The 15,741-nt window shown below is 42.3% G+C and overlaps 1 protein-coding gene across 7 annotated transcripts in view; it reads left to right on the top strand.

Moving 5' to 3' along the window:
• RUNX1 (RUNX family transcription factor 1) overlaps nucleotides 1-15,741 on the top strand; it is a 219,772-nt gene that overhangs the window by 127,478 nt on the left and 76,553 nt on the right. For all 7 annotated transcript variants that reach the window (XM_050929377.1, XM_050929344.1, XM_050929393.1 and 4 more), the window contains 2 exons: nucleotides 6,418-6,671; nucleotides 12,143-12,299. In XM_050929377.1, coding sequence (XP_050785334.1) covers nucleotides 6,418-6,671; nucleotides 12,143-12,299 — 411 coding nt within the window. The remainder of the gene's footprint in view (nucleotides 1-6,417; nucleotides 6,672-12,142; nucleotides 12,300-15,741) is intronic.

The raw sequence follows: 15,741 nt of genomic DNA, 5'->3' as shown, positions 1-15,741 counted from the left end.
TTCTGTAGGTGTGTGTATTGTACAAATATGGAGATGTTACATCACTGAAATTATTCTCCTTATCTATTCAGTGTCTATAAAAAGGTTATCCAACACTAATATACCCCATATGTAATAAACATAGTATTTTATAAATCCCCACTTGCCTTTTTAATTGCTCCTGATATTATAACGAAATAGATCAGAAGTAATTTAAACTTGAGATAATTTAGCACAAGTGAAAGCTGAACAGTGAACAGTTCACTGCAATGATTTAATACAAGTGGCAGAATTAAAAAAAAACACACAAAACCATGTTCTTGTTAAATGATGAGGTTTTAAATAGCTTTTTGATTAAATCCTCGACCCTGTAATTGCTTAATAAATATATTTAGTAACTCATGTATCCTTCATTCATTTTGTTATTTAAGGATATATTTTATATTTGCCACTGAAGGTTCTGTGAAGATACTGTGTTGTAAACAAATTTCGAACAACTATCAAGATCCTACCCTGTTAGTTCTGGGGGAAATACTAAAATTGCATCGCCTATATATGCTACTAAAAAAAACTGGAAACTATAGAGCGACGAAAAGCCGTTCTAAAATGAAAAAGTTGTTCTCACGTATAGAAAGAACTGCGTCTGTATGATGGATAAGAAACTTTTCGTTAGGGAACGGGAGATACCGCTCAGGACGCGTCGTAAATGTGGTGGTAGTGTGTTTGCAACGCAGGGAGAGTATGCAGCTTCTGCTTTCCAATAACGTTTAGCTCCCAGTAAAGGGGAAATTACAGCTTCTGGGAGACACCGTGCAGTATACAAGAAGCGGGATCATGAAATATGAAATGTGAGAATGTTCCTACGTGCAACAACGGAGCAATTTTAAAACAAATGTCTAGTGAATTTGCAAGATCACAGGCTGTGCTCATCTCTGTTGAATTAAATACCCATCGGAAGCCTTCTGCAGAGGATTATTGACTAACCAAGCAGGCTGCATATTAGGAATTAACCCCCCCCCCCATGAACATGCTAATGAAGGACATTAATTTCCCGTCTCTGGGAGAATTACACTGAGAAATAATCCATGTTAGCTTCATTTTGTGTAAACAAGATCGGGTGCAACTTTAGTGCTTTTCCTTTTGCTAAAAAAATATTATATTCCTAGCACCAGCCTTGTAAAGCTCCTCGCCCGGGCTCTGGTTGTGTTTGAATGGGAAGTGTTAGCCAAGTTGAACTTTTCCCTCTTCTGTCATGAACAGAAGGGCACTGGAGCCGGCCAGCGGCTGGCGATTGAGCCGGCGGGGTGGGGAGTGTGGAATGTGCCCCCTTCTGTAAGTTGGGTGGCACACGCCATCATAACAGCTGCTTTCACGTGGGGAACGGGTGTGTTGCCCTGCACTCTTCGCGCAGCCCAGGCTTGGCTGGCGCAGGGAATGCAGAGCGGAACCAGATCGCCCTGGCGGTGCTGGCCGCAGGGGACACGGCTAATGGAGGGTTGTGAGAGCGGCTAAACACGCCTAACACGGGTGTTCCTCTTCCAGCCACGTCTTCTCGCCCCCAGAGCGGGCGCTACCAGGGACGCGTCTTGCGAGTTGAACCCCTGAGCTCTTAGTTGTGTGCTCAGGGATCAAACAGTTTTGCGCCGCCACCTGATCCTGTCCCTGGTTCCCGGCTTGTTAGGGCTGGCTAGCTGAGACGCCAGACGAGGATCGCGCTTTACCAGTTACTCGCTCAGCAGTGCCACACTTTGCAGATGTGAACTGGGGAAAGAGGCATTTCGCCCAGAGCCTGGCTCAGCCGAGCGCTAGATACATGGCAGCGTTCATCACCCGGGCTCCTTTATTCTGCCCGGGATCTGCTCTCGGGCAGCCTTTATCTGGGGGGAGGGAGTGCTGTGTGTGTCTCGGGCAGCCTTTCTCCGGGTGTGTGGGTGTGTGTAGCCCGTGCGAAGCTGTGCGGAAAGACCCGGCCTAGCTCCGGCGTGTTTTACACCAGAGCGGGCTGAGCTGCTGCGGTTCCCTGCACGTGCGGAGCCAGCTAGTCCTATCATAGCACAGGGCAAAGGAGCGCCGGACTCGTTCCCCGCCCGCGCCCTGCGGCTTCGCCCTGCTTTGCAGGAGACTGCTGAGGAAAAAAGGCTGCTGGCCCCCTCTACTGTCCGCTTCGCATTGCTGCCGGGGGGGAGGCGGTGCAGCGCCACCGCCTTTGGGATTTATTTGCTGTTTGCCTTTGCATTAGGGGGTTGGCTTGGTGGTTCCCCGCTCCCTCCTCCCCTATTGCGCAATAAACCGTAGGCAGCTCAGAGACTCAAGGAACAAGCCTTCAGCTCGCTTCCTCTTTGCTGTTAAAGGCAGGGCCTGTCTCTCCCGTTACCACAGTACAGCTTTTAGCAATGGTTTGTATTAACCAACATGCCTGCTCCCCCACTGCCTCTCAGTCATTGGGGGAGCAGCTGTTTTTGCTTGCCCTCATCCCTGTTCTGAACTGCAGTCTCCCCTGCACCATACCCCATATATCCCTGTGTGTGGGAGCAACTGCTGGGCCCTCCCTTGCAGCTGAGGCCAGGCCTGGGGTGGAGGGTAAGGAAATAGCCCTTGATGTGACACAGAGAAAGAAGGGGGCTGGGAAAGGAGCAGCTTCAGGGAGGAAGGAGCGGTCAACTTTGTGGCCTCTAAGGCCCGTGGGGCATCTCCTGGGAAGGATAAGGAGGCAGAGGAAGGGTTGTTATCTCAAAGGAGTGCTGGCTCTGGCATGGCCCAGAGATGTAATTTCATTAAATGATTAGCACAGTTTTAGGTCGCGGTTTGTTTAAATGCTGGTGATGGCAAGGAGGGTATGGGCCAAACAGTTTCTGCCAAGTGTTAGCTCATGTTGGCCTTGTCTATACTTGGCATTTTCCCCCACAAAATGTCACATCTTTGCTACCAATTCAGCTCCCCCAGCCCTATCAGCAGGAGGAGCACTAGTGTAGAAAAAGCATCAGCAGAAGCCAGCCTTGGTAACCCCTGTTTTATTTAGCTCACAAGGGTGTGAAATTTCAGAAGGGCAAGGCTAGCCAGGACATAATCATGAGGGAGGGCAGCCGGGGCTTTGCAGCACCCTCTGCCACAAGTGATTCGTATTTGGCAAAGGGCAACAGCTTACAAAAAAAAAAAAAAAAAACAGAAGAAAAACCAAACTAAACCCATGCCATCAACGTCCAGAGTGAAATGCTACGAACAGAAATCCCACTACTTCCATTTTGGCTATGGGCAGTCTAACAGCATTGCTTACCTTCATGTCCTAAAATAAGCAGGACTTGTAAAGGAAAATACCCTGGATGCAGGGTGGCCAGTGCTGTGCTCCCTGTTTGAAAATTGGAAAGCTGTGTTTTAGAAGTGACTGGATCACCAACCCCACCATAGTGATGCAGAGGAAACTGTATTTTTTGGCTGGGTCTATGACTTGAGCTGTGACTATGGCACTACCAGAGTGGTCATGTAGGGGCAGATCCTGAGAGGGAGAAGCAGAAGGGGACTATAATAGTAGTTTTGAGAGAGAAGGTAGGGCCCCCTAACTGCTGCTAGACTGGGCTCTCAGGAGTGATAAGAGATCCTAAGCAGGCCAGGTGAAAGGACAGTTGGAACAAACTCTGCTGTGGTTAAACAAAAAAAAAAAAAAAAAAAAAAGGAAGTGAATGCTTGTGCAAGCTGTAGTTTGCTGGGCCCACAATGTTACTCAAACCTCATTTATCTCTGGGACTGTGTAAGAGCAGGAGGGCATGGTGGGGAACACAGGTAGTGCCATTCACCCCTGAATTGCCATAACCCCTTGCTGGCTGAATATTTTGTGACTGAAATAGCATGATTTATGCCTTTTTAAAACGTGATTTGCAGGCATATCTATAGTGGCCATTTGCCAAAGACTGCAATTGTCCTGGCCTCCCCTGTGAAAGAGATTCTAGAGAGACAAGGTGGGTGAGGTAATAGCTTTTATTGGACCAGCTTCTGTTGTGCACATGTTAAAAGCTCAGGAGTATGGAGGACATTGAGATTGTATAAACCTGAAAGGACTGTAGAGGGAGGGAGGAAGAAGTGACAGATTAAAGTGCAGGTGGCAGAAGGCAGGATAGCCTTGCAAAATTGTGTTTGTCCAGACTGTGTATTTCGGGGAGAGTGGGTGCAAATATCATTACACATTTCAATATAGTCAGTCATCGTGCTAAAGTTCAGGTGATTATATTTGGTGCCTGGAAGAATAATTTTTCAACGCAAGGCTGATTAGGTACAGTTAACCCTGCCCTAATCGACATCCCAGGAACACACCGATCATCAATTCCCTAGTAGAGGTGGCCTTTTCAAACAGAACTGCAGTGAAACCCTGGGGAGGAGAGGATTCTGAAGGGCTGCCTTAGACTAGGGGGTTGCTTGTCAGCTGCCATTCTTGGTGCTGGTGTCACTTCATATAATATCCTTTAGCATTAGCAAACCACAGTCAGGGAGCTGAGTGCATTGAGCACAGGGCTGCTACTGCTGCCCCAGCAGCTGGTGTTTGCGGTGGGGGTCTGAGGAGCACCAGCAGCCGCACATGGTCTCTGCCTCTGTGTGTGTGTTGTGGTGGCCGCGGCATCCCATTGACGCTTGAGCACTTTACAGTAGCTCCGGTGGCAGCGCCCGGGCCAATTCCAGGAGCCCCCGGACTGGAGCCGCGCCCTGGCTGATACCGGAAAGGGATCTGATTGGCCAGCGTCGTCCTCATATGCAAAAGAGCTGAGGGAATGACATTCCTCCGCACTCTTACAGTAAAAGCGAATTCATTTCCAGTCAATCTCCATTCATAGAGCCAGAAGGGCGCAAGGAAGGCGGGAGGACTAGACTTTCCAGATCAGCATGAGCAAACAAACAGCTCCTCACAGAAGGCCATAAAGCTGTGTAGCCTGTGTTCAGTAGGCAGCCATGAAGACGCTTTCCCTTTGATTCCTGTGATCACGTGAAGACTTTCAAGCTCCCTCAGCTTTGGAAATGGGCTTTTTTCAGAGCTATCTCCTGGGCTGGATATTTTAACTTCTACCGCGTCTGTGAACTTTTGTCATTGTTTTCTTTGTGTGTGTGTGTGTATGTGTGCGCGCTTCAGCTCCTCTTTCTTTTCGGAAGGGACGCTCGCAGTCCTTTGCAAGCAGGCATTAGTTTTTGGTTGCCAGCTTTCAGTATCGATCTCGTTGAGGCGAAAAGAGGAAAAAAGCGTGTCTCCGAAAGCCGAGTTCCACCTGCTGTGGTTAAAATATTGTCAAGCAGCTGGCTGCTGTGGCCGAATTAGAGGAAGATTGTCTCAGAGATTGCAAAAAAAAAAAAAAAAAAAAAAAAGTTGGCAGTGACTCACCAAACTGCTGCAGACTGTTAGTTGACTTCTGAAGAGTGTGTGTGTGTGAGAGAGAGAGAGAGAGAACGCGAGAGAGCTGTTGCACACACCAAACCACAGAGAGAACCCACAATTTAATCAACATCCCCAAACCCACGTTTTCATGTGTGGAATTTTTAGCCTCAGAGCTTGAGATCGGCTGCGACCTTTCTAAGACTTAGGAGAGAATTTGTACCAAAGGCATTTATATCTATATTGAATTCCATGCACTGAACATTTTTTCAAAATTACTGGCAGATCATGACACGAGTACTTCTAGAGCAACGCAAGTCGAACTACTGGAGCTGATTTTCAAGGCTACTTAAAAAACAAACAAACCCTGCAGAGACCATTAATGGATTTCTATTGTGTTTAAATTCTCTACAGATTATACTGTAAATATTTGATGAAGTACAGTATATGTGTGTGTCTGTGCATATATACATTGCTATAGTCAGCTGACCTTTGAAAATCGTAGCTCGCGCATTGTACTCTTTGAAGACTGAAGCCGATTTTCGCCATTTTAGAGAGCGGCTGTTGTCTATGGAAGACACTGATGTATTTTGTATTCTATTGGGACTTTAGAAAAATCACCTGGAAGAAACTGATAGGGAATTAACTCCTGGGAAGCCCCAGGTTTTGCTTGAGTGTCTGAACGTGTGTCTTAGCTTTCCCCTGCCTAAACATTTCCCCGGTGTGCGGGATTTTTGGAGGGAGCTTTGCCTCTAATAACTCTTGTACCAGCCAAAGACTAAATGTGCAGCCTTCACAGTACACCCCCGTGCGGAAGATTGTTTCGATTATTGGATTAACTCTTCTGTTTCGCAGGCCCAGGAAGCCAAAGAGTTAAAGCTCAGTTTATTCGCTGCCTCAAACTGTTTTAGAAAAATTAACTTTGGAGCCAGGCATAGAAACGACCCTCCCCCCGTGCTAAGCCTGTATCCGTTTATGTTGGTCTCCAGAGGGCTGATCTCTGAAGAGTTACACTCGTGTCGCTGCTTTGTAAGAACTCTTGGGAGATTTTTCACTCAACAGGCTTGTTGTGATGCGTATCCCCGTAGATACCAGCACCAGCCGCCGCTTCACGCCGCCCTCCACCACTCTGAGCCCGGGGAAGATGAGCGAGGCGCTCCCGCTGGCCGGCCAGGAGAACAGCGGCGCCCTGGTGGGGAAGCTGAGAACTGCAGACCGCAGCATGGTGGAGGTGCTAGCGGATCACCCCGGGGAGCTGGTCCGCACCGACAGCCCCAACTTCCTCTGCTCCGTGCTCCCAACGCACTGGAGGTGCAACAAGACTCTGCCTATTGCTTTCAAGGTATTTGGCCTTTCAACACTTCTCTGAGGGAGGCATTAAACTAGGGTGGGGGGGAATCAGTGGGAGCCGGGTGGAAATCGGGACAATGTACAAACTCCTCTGGTGTGCACACGGTCAGACTAGAAACGCAGCGTGCATCTCATGTAACTCCTTCCCGGAGCTGGGCTGTTAATCTGGCCCCCTTTGAGCAGGGCTCGTGGAGTTTGGAGATGTGTTTTAGGCGTAGTCCCACATAAGGAGGCCGGAGTTGCTGTAAGGACCAGCTTTGTGTATCCGGATTCACTGTGTTGCCCTTTATGCAATGTTGTGCACCAGTGAGTATAGCGGGCCCGCCTATTTAACAGTATTAGTTTATTGATTTGCTAACATGAGTTACTTTGTAGAGCTGAGAGAAGAGAAGCGTGGGGGGGCAGAACACTAGCTTTGGAGACTCTCTCTCCAGCCGGTCTGTCTCTTCATCTCATTCATAAACATACCATTAAGGAGTGGTTCTATAAACAGCAAAGAACAAGGAGCTGAGTGTGTCTCCCTACCTTGTGTAACAGGATGCAACACAATCAATCACAGGGTGGATAGAAGTATCAATAGCCTACAATGACCCTTTCTGGACGGTAGTGTGTTTTGTACATAGAAATAACCCACGACAATGCGAACAGGGCATTTTAAAACATCGCAGTTTGGGGTACTTCTGGATTAATATGTCTGTAAAACCATGAAGTATTACAGGCCACAATGTTCAAAGTTCTGTGTAAAGTTTCGCACTTACACTGTGTTGAAGGCGCCTAAACAATGGAAACTAAGAGGTGCTAAGCCCCCCGTTTGTGTAGATTGGCAGGTGCTCACCCCTTTTAAAAGTCAGCTCTTTTTTATTTTGGTACCTTGCTTAGGCAGCGGTTTATTCTGAGCAAATAGCGAGTTAGAAAATAATTCGTTTGTTGTTAAATATATCAGTGTTTTTCCAGATTATTTTTTAACTCGAGCCACCTTTGGCAGCCCCATCTATGAAAGGTGCTGGTTTTTCTTCTGATGGAAGTCACTAAAACTTCTGATGGACGTTCGAAACACTCGCGTAAGGCCACTTATTTATGAATGCTGCAGTTCTTGCACAAAAAGGATGCATGATCTCGCGGTTTCATAGACCATCAACTTTCCATCGAGGGAGGTGGTTTAAAATTAACTGAGAGGAGAGAGAAGTTTAGAAGCTCTTTTTCTCTTTTGATTTTATTCGTACTTGGAGTTACTGTAGTGCACTTACCAGCCTGTCTGAAAACGTATGACCTTTTTCTTAAAACAACAACAAAGAAACAAAAACCCATACATGTAAAACTTTAGCAGGACCCCCTCTAAGAAATATGCTTGTCCTATATGCTGAAATCGACCCCACTAAAGTTTTGTGTCTGCCTCCCTGGATAATCAGTACAGTCTGTCTTTTACAATCAAGAAGAGTAAATAATGTAGATTACATTTAGAATATAATTGCTACAGCTTTTCTTGTCTACATGGTCCGAGTGCCTCTTATTTGGATTCAAGTACTCAGTCCCCCTTGCCCGTTTGTTTTATTTAAAGACTTTGGCCTATAAATAATTTGTTTATAATGCTGAACTCTCTCCCGTTGATGTATATGTCTCCAACCATGAAAAAAAACAACCAAACGTTTTTAATTGTCCCCAAGGATGAGTCCCTGTTACTCCCTAAAGCCTTTAATGGTTACATTTAAGATCGGGAGTAGGACAGTTTGAATCAGCCTGTTCCTTTCACACGGGACAGGCTTCTTTCCACCAAGTTCACCGCTGCCAAACCAGATCAGAGCAGTGTCCATTGATCATGTGGGGTAATCAGTTGAGCTCTTAAAGCTTTAATACGTATCAGAACAGGGCTTTTAGGATAAGCACAAGTGTTTATTTTGCTTCCCGAGGGTTTTGTTTAGGAAAAGAGGGGAGAGGTGGGAGAAAGGAAGGTCAAGTCGGAATGATCAATTCCGAAAACCAAATTCCCCCTTCACACACTTGGATGAATTTTTATATCATTAACCATACTAACCTGTACACAACTGCAGTTAAGTAGCTGGGACGCTATAACACTACAAGGCAAAGTTATTGCTTTAAAATAGACTGAAAAAAACCCTCTGGGTCCCTAAGGGAGCTAGAGAAGCGAAGTCTCGAAATCTGGCTGATACTTTTGAATTCACTTCTATTTCAATGCGCTCTTCGGCGCAGGCTGCAGAGCAGCTGGGGGCTGCCCAGCGTGGCGTGTTTGAAACCTTTTCCTCTTACCCTGTATTGGAAGGTGAATGAAGCAATAATGTGATTCGTACCCAACGCCTGCCCCGCTCCTTCTAAACGTAGACGGAGCGCACAAGTGTTTCCACCCAGCCACCTTTTCTCCCCTAGCGCCTCCGAAATTTTACTGTCTGGTCCTTACTAGAGCCGAGAGCTCAGCAGCTAAGAGGGCTCAGTTCTGCGCTCCTGTTTCTGAGCGGATCGTTTGTAATGAGATGTTTGAATGGAGAGAGAGCTCAGCCAGGTGAATGGCCAGGCTTGGAGGAAGGGAAGGGAGGCTAGATTGATGGGATAACCTACCCTCAGCTTCTTTTCTGTTAGGAACTCGCGCGTTATGTTTTAAATAACTACCACCCTGCTACTTTTGTAAGCAAAGTAGGAGAGTCAAACGCTCTAACCTGACAAAATTATTCATTTCTAGCATTAAACCACACACACGTACAAGCAAAGATACAGCGTTTCCTGGTGAACCTCTGAAATCCTATGGTATGTGTCCACCTGCTTTCTGACTCCGCTCCCTGCTCTCCGTCATTAAAACTCCCCGACTAGTGGGAACTGCAGGGGAATGAAATGAGACCTATTTGGCTGATTTAAAAAACAAACGCAATCTGATTGTAAAGATTACTGTGTGTTTTCCAAATTGTCCCTTTTGAAAGTGTTCTGATCCACTTGAAAATAATCTATATCCTGCGAAAACTGAGTACCACATAATACCTAGTTGCACAGAGTTCGGTTCAAATCATCAAGACCCTGTGCTCAAATATAGGAGTGGGATTTTTAGGGTACTTGATAATATTCATTGTAACAATACAAATCAAGAGATTTCTACAGATTGATACACTGTTCTTACACTCCACACAATAAAATAAAATAGATTTTTTTAAAATAACTTATTGCATATAGTCTTTAGAATCAGAATTCCATTTTAAACCAAAAACATCCAGGATTTTCTTTCAGAATAAAGGAAAGTTATAAGGAATTTAAATATTGTAAATTGCAATGATTGATGAAGTTTAATAACAAATTGTAATATAGGTTAATTATTCAACATACTAGGAAATCATCTGAATCCTAATTTAAAATACCAATTTTGTTTGGTTGATGGACCCAGATTGGGAGGTTTAGGTGTGCTGTGGCATGGGTTTGCTGATATTCTGCCCAGCTCTGAAGTTATATTTTTAAAAGCTGAACAGTAAAACAAAATACTAGATATCTCCAGTCAGCAAGTTCCTACTTATCTGTTTAGTCTGTTTTATAATGTAAATGTTTGTATTTCGTCAGTGCCTATCGTTTATGACTTTTCATTCCAGTTTTTCATTTTTCTTGTGTGTACGCACACATGTTTTTATATTATTTTTATAGTAGTTTCTTCAAATAGCTTATCATAGAAGTTGTCTTTGGTGAATTGTAAATATGGTGAATTTTAAACATATTCTTTTTCAATTTAAGGGCATTATCTCAGTAATTCATGAAGGTTTGTTCTCCACTTAATATACACATTCAAAATTCCTTAAATCATCACACAAATACTCATGTAAAACAGGGTTTTCCTAGATGATCTTCCTTATACCTGAAGTCTTTAATACATGTAGAATAATTATTTTATGACAGGCTTTAAATAAAAAAAACTTGGTAAGCACATCATGATTGTGGTTCATGATTATGGATTTTGCGAGCCAAATTGCCACATCACACAACAGTCTGGAGAGAGAAAACATTGCATGCCAAGAACAGGAGGATTTGAAATACATAGTGCTGATAATACAGCATTTATGTACAGATGAGAACAAAAAACTAAAGCATGGGCTGCTGAAGAGGGCTGGGGAAGAGGAAGTAGAAATATATGCACAAAGAAGGAATTTCGACACAATGAGCACAACTCCATATGTGGAATCAAGAATAAGGGTTATAGTCTGTTTAGAACACATTGAAGAACATTAAGGTGCAGAGTGTAGCCTATGTAAGGGAAGGGGAGGTCAGAGACTTTTGAAATGGTATGGGAATTATGATGAGTAAGAAATAAGTATAATAAAGGGAATAGGTATAGGACCTGTGGACCTGTTTAGAAATATCAGTGTGATGTGAGAGAAACACATAAAACGGGTTGTGAAAATTAAGGAGACATTTTAACTACATGAACATGAACTAGAAAATGCTAAGAGGAAGGGAAAAAATCAAGCAGTACCTCTGAGAACACAAAGCAGGACTACTTACTTCCTCTTAAAATCTATAAAAGAGGAAACTAAAAAGGGCTAGATTTTATTATTATCATTTTATTTTATTTTATTATTTCACTGGTGTACAACTGGTCTAAGTGCGGTCAGAACTGGGTCTTGCACAAGAGTTTAAGATGAAATTAAATACTAAAATGGTTAATGAACATGAGCACTGTGACACAGTTGAGAGAAATCAGAAAAGTTGAAGCTAGAAATCTAAATGTCATGTAGCATATTGTGTCAGAAATGTAGCATCATGTATGTTCTTAAATATTAGGTGATATTTTGTAGATATTGGCACTGCTGAAACACAATGGAAACATTAGTGACAGAGCTTAAGCCTTCGATTTAAATGTTTTGGGTTTTATCAGTTCACATTACAATTTTAACAATGGTTTGGGACGGTTCTAATTTCATTAACTTGCTTTCTTGTTTCTAAAAGGAAAAAAGAAATGGTTTTGTGAACAGTGATCAAATGTATGTTTTGGGTCTGATTTCCCACAGTTTTGCACTGGTGTATCAGCATTGAAATCAATGAAATTACATGGCACAAAAATGGATTGACACTGTGTGGATCAATTCTGTTATGTCCAAGAGACAATAGGCCTGGTTTTGCTCTTGCACTAATTTTATACCAGTGTAATTGACTTTGCTGGAGTTATTCCCAATCTACTCTGATGTAATTGAGGTCAGAATCAGGTCCTGTTGTTTTGAGTTTTGATTTATTTATGTATTAGTAAATATAAATGTATGCATGTTATGTGTATTGTACATATTTATGTGCATTTAGGTGGTTTAGATATATATAGATATACGTATGTGTATCTGGCTCTGTAAGCTACATTTGGAAATATATCTTATTTACTCCAAGTAGCTTTTTAATTTATATAAATTGTTGCTTTTCCCCTTTTCATCAGGTTATTTACTGATACATTTAACTTACGATGACTGAGGATTCTTCTATTTAATCTTTCAGGTGGTGGCCTTAGGTGATGTCCCTGATGGGACACTGGTCACAGTAATGGCTGGAAATGATGAAAACTACTCTGCAGAGCTCAGAAATGCCACAGCTGCCATGAAAAACCAAGCAGCAAGGTTCAATGACCTCAGATTTGTGGGTAGAAGTGGAAGAGGTACGTATTTGCTCACAGCTATATTTTGACTATGTTTACTACTTGAGTCAAGTTTCAATTACTTAGGGACAATTTGAACACAAATATGTCCAGCTTCGGCACTGGAAAATCCTGCAAGATCTGGCTTGTGCAGACTCTCACAGTACAGAAACTGAGCACACATTTTTATTGTTTTACATAAGGCAATCCTCATTATGCTTTACACTTCCTAACAGTGTTCTTGTTTAAAAGCATATCCAAAAGACAATCCTGATTGTGCCCTTAGTTACATGGTGCAAACTCATTAGCTTCGCTGAAATCAAGGTGATTTCATTGGTGTAACTAAGGGCTGAACATAGCCCTTACTTCAGATTATATTAATTTGTGAAAAGGGCCACACCTTCAGCTGATGTAAATCAACATGACTCTGTTGTCCAAAACAGTGGTTGATAACTCCACTCCTAAGGGACAATGAAACTTTCTATGGTAAGGATAAAGCTTGTCTGTGCAGGAGTCAATGTTCTGGGTGTGGGGGGGTGTGTGTGTGTAGAGGGTCCTTCCACCCAGGCTGTGGAATGAGCTCGCTCAGAACCATTCCAGACCTCCCCCATCTTCTGCTCCAAGTGCAACATGTGCATCCTTGACCTTGCTCTCTCTGACTTTAACCATATAGCAACATGTGTGTATATGTATGTGGGGGGAAGGGGTATCCATACAGGTTTTTTACATATATATTTTATATATAAATTCCACCACAAAACACTCCACTGCACACACTTCTCCCCCTGGGGAGAGGAGGAGAGAACAAAGACATAGCAGATGTTCGTCACATTGATTAATGTAGGGCACTGAGATACTACAATGATGAGCATGGTATAAGAACCTGAATAAACTAGAATGGAAGACTTCACTGGCTGAGGATCTGGTCCTCTGTATCTCTTTGGTAACTTTTAATTCCAAGTAAGAATAATAAAGTGTCATTGCTATATGTAACAACTGAGATTTGAAATTGATATGGAACATAATTCCACCCCCAAAAGATGCTAAAATCCATAAATTATAGTATTAGCGCACACACAGTTCATTCATTAATACATGAACAGATGATACAGGGCCTGCTTCAATGGGAAAGACTCCCAATTGACTTCAGTGGGCTTTAGTTCAAGCCCATAATCATAGAAAACCCAAATGGTAAACAGCCATGTTTATATAACAAGATAATTTTATGAACTCATCTTACACTGTTCTCCTAACTCATGTAATTAGTCCCATGAACTGTTCATGTGAATAGGGTCTGTTTGCCTGAGTAAGGATGGCTGGATCAGGCCCATAAGAGAAAAGCTGATGAAAATTTGAAAATACAGCCTTCCAGTTTTAGGGTAAGGCACTAAAAAGTACTTCATATTCAGTATGCTTTCATAAAGTGCTTACAAATATATTGTTCTTCTGTTAAATTCTTATCCTAAAGTGAAGTCAAAACATAAGATTTGGCTGACTAAATACAATATCGTCAGTTAAGGATAGTTCAGTGTTGTAAAATTTATAAACGAAAACTGACATTATCTGGTGCAGTCAAGTAGGTTAATTTTACCAGTTGTTTTGAGATCTGTTGTTCCTTTGGAACCAGACAGAGCCCTTTATGGTTATTGTTCTTCCTCACCTCCATTTTTATTCATCTGTGTACTCTCTGAGTGACCTAGTCTCCTCTTGATGTGTGTGCATAACTCCTATAAACATGAATGGTGTTATAAGTATACTTCAGGAGGATTGCATAGCTGGCCCATTCCTGTTCCTTGCAAAGCTTCATAATTACAGTGGGAGTGAGATCAGTCTTTTGATGAGGAAGTTACGCTAATTATAGACAGCAGAATTTATTTGCTTTTGAAATGAAACTCGTATTTTGTAGATTTTTTTCCTTATATAAAATCCATGTACAATTTGAGAAGACCATACCCCCTGGAACAGATTTAAAGATGAGACATAAATTCAGAAAGCAAATACATTTTATGTGTAAAATATCCAACCAGGACTGAAATGTCCTGTAACTTCATTAGCCTGATATTAATCAAACCCGGTTGTTTGGATCAGCTTCACAATCCAATTGGTGGGGGGGAAAAACTGCAGTTGAAAATGTAGCTTAGTAATGCTAAGGAAGGATAATAATAGGGTAATGCAGGGATAATTATATCCATTTACTGAAAACATAAGAGATGCTGTAATGTATAAACGTATCAGTCATTAAACATGTTCATTTGTTATATTAAAGGTTCCACCTTTTCAGTAAATGGTATTTGCATTATGATTCAGAGATGAGTGTTTAGAAAACATTTTGAAGATTCAGATGAATAGCTGGCAAAGTGGTTGAGAAGCTAATAAAAATAGACTTGCAGTTTGGTTCCTGGCCATGCTAATGAAACTAGAAATCACAACTGTGGTCTGTGTGATTTTTCAAGGTCAAAATTTGATAGCTGAGGGAGAACATCAGTTGTCCAAAAGAAAAACCTTGTAGGAAAGATTTTTGTAACCATTTACTTTGCTAATACCTTTTGGTTGCTAATAACAACGATCATTTACATACAATTAGAAGTTTTATTTAAAAAAATACTGTGCTTGCTGTGATATTTTAGATAAAAAAAAGTTATATGGGGACCTTGAATGCTACTAATCAGTCTTGGAGGTTTAATCTCATAAACTCCATTAGCTATTCAAATTTTGAGTGGATGACTAATATATGTTTTTGTTTACTCATACAACACTGAACTGTTTTCCAAAGGTGTGGCTTGTTTGCATTTGGGTGCATGATTTCTGATGTTATGTTCTGTTGCATGTGCATAAAGCCTAAATATTAAGGTAGCTGCTGCATCAAAGCACATTGCTTCTTTTGATTCTTTAGTGTAGGAAAATCAAGTGAAACTCTGTTTGCTGTGTAATATTTGAGGTTGGGTAAATTCAGCTCCTAACAGTGGTAATGTGATGCCAATTATACATGAACTGCCATTGGAAGCTTGAGTCAGTTATGGTTATTGTGGATACCATTTGTGTGGTTTGAATTACCTGAAATCACTACTCTGATGTAACAAAGAAGGGCTTTACACTGTGACAATTCAAGTTCATGCCTCACTTTCTCTTATGATGTGTCAGTTATCGGAGGTGTAAACATCACCGTTAAAAACCTCACAGAAATGTTGACAATCCACTTCTCATTTTCAGAAGATAGAAAATAATCATTCTCACTAATTTTAACAGTTACCCTTAATTCTGACCCTCAGCGGTGTTGTAATAGGAACTTGAGACATTAACTGTAAATATAGGTAACTATAGCTGTTGTTTCATGAGTCCTTGTTTAAGATCATAGGTCAGATTCTCACCTATGTAAATTGACAATGCTCCATTGACTTTAATAGAATTACACTAGTTTACCCCACTTGAAGATCTGGGCCTGTGTGCACATTGATAAACAAGT

Source organism: Gopherus flavomarginatus, chromosome 1 (assembly GCF_025201925.1).
Source record: "Gopherus flavomarginatus isolate rGopFla2 chromosome 1, rGopFla2.mat.asm, whole genome shotgun sequence".
Classification (NCBI taxonomy): Eukaryota; Metazoa; Chordata; order Testudines; family Testudinidae; genus Gopherus; species Gopherus flavomarginatus.
This window is presented reverse-complemented; position numbering and strand designations above follow the sequence as displayed.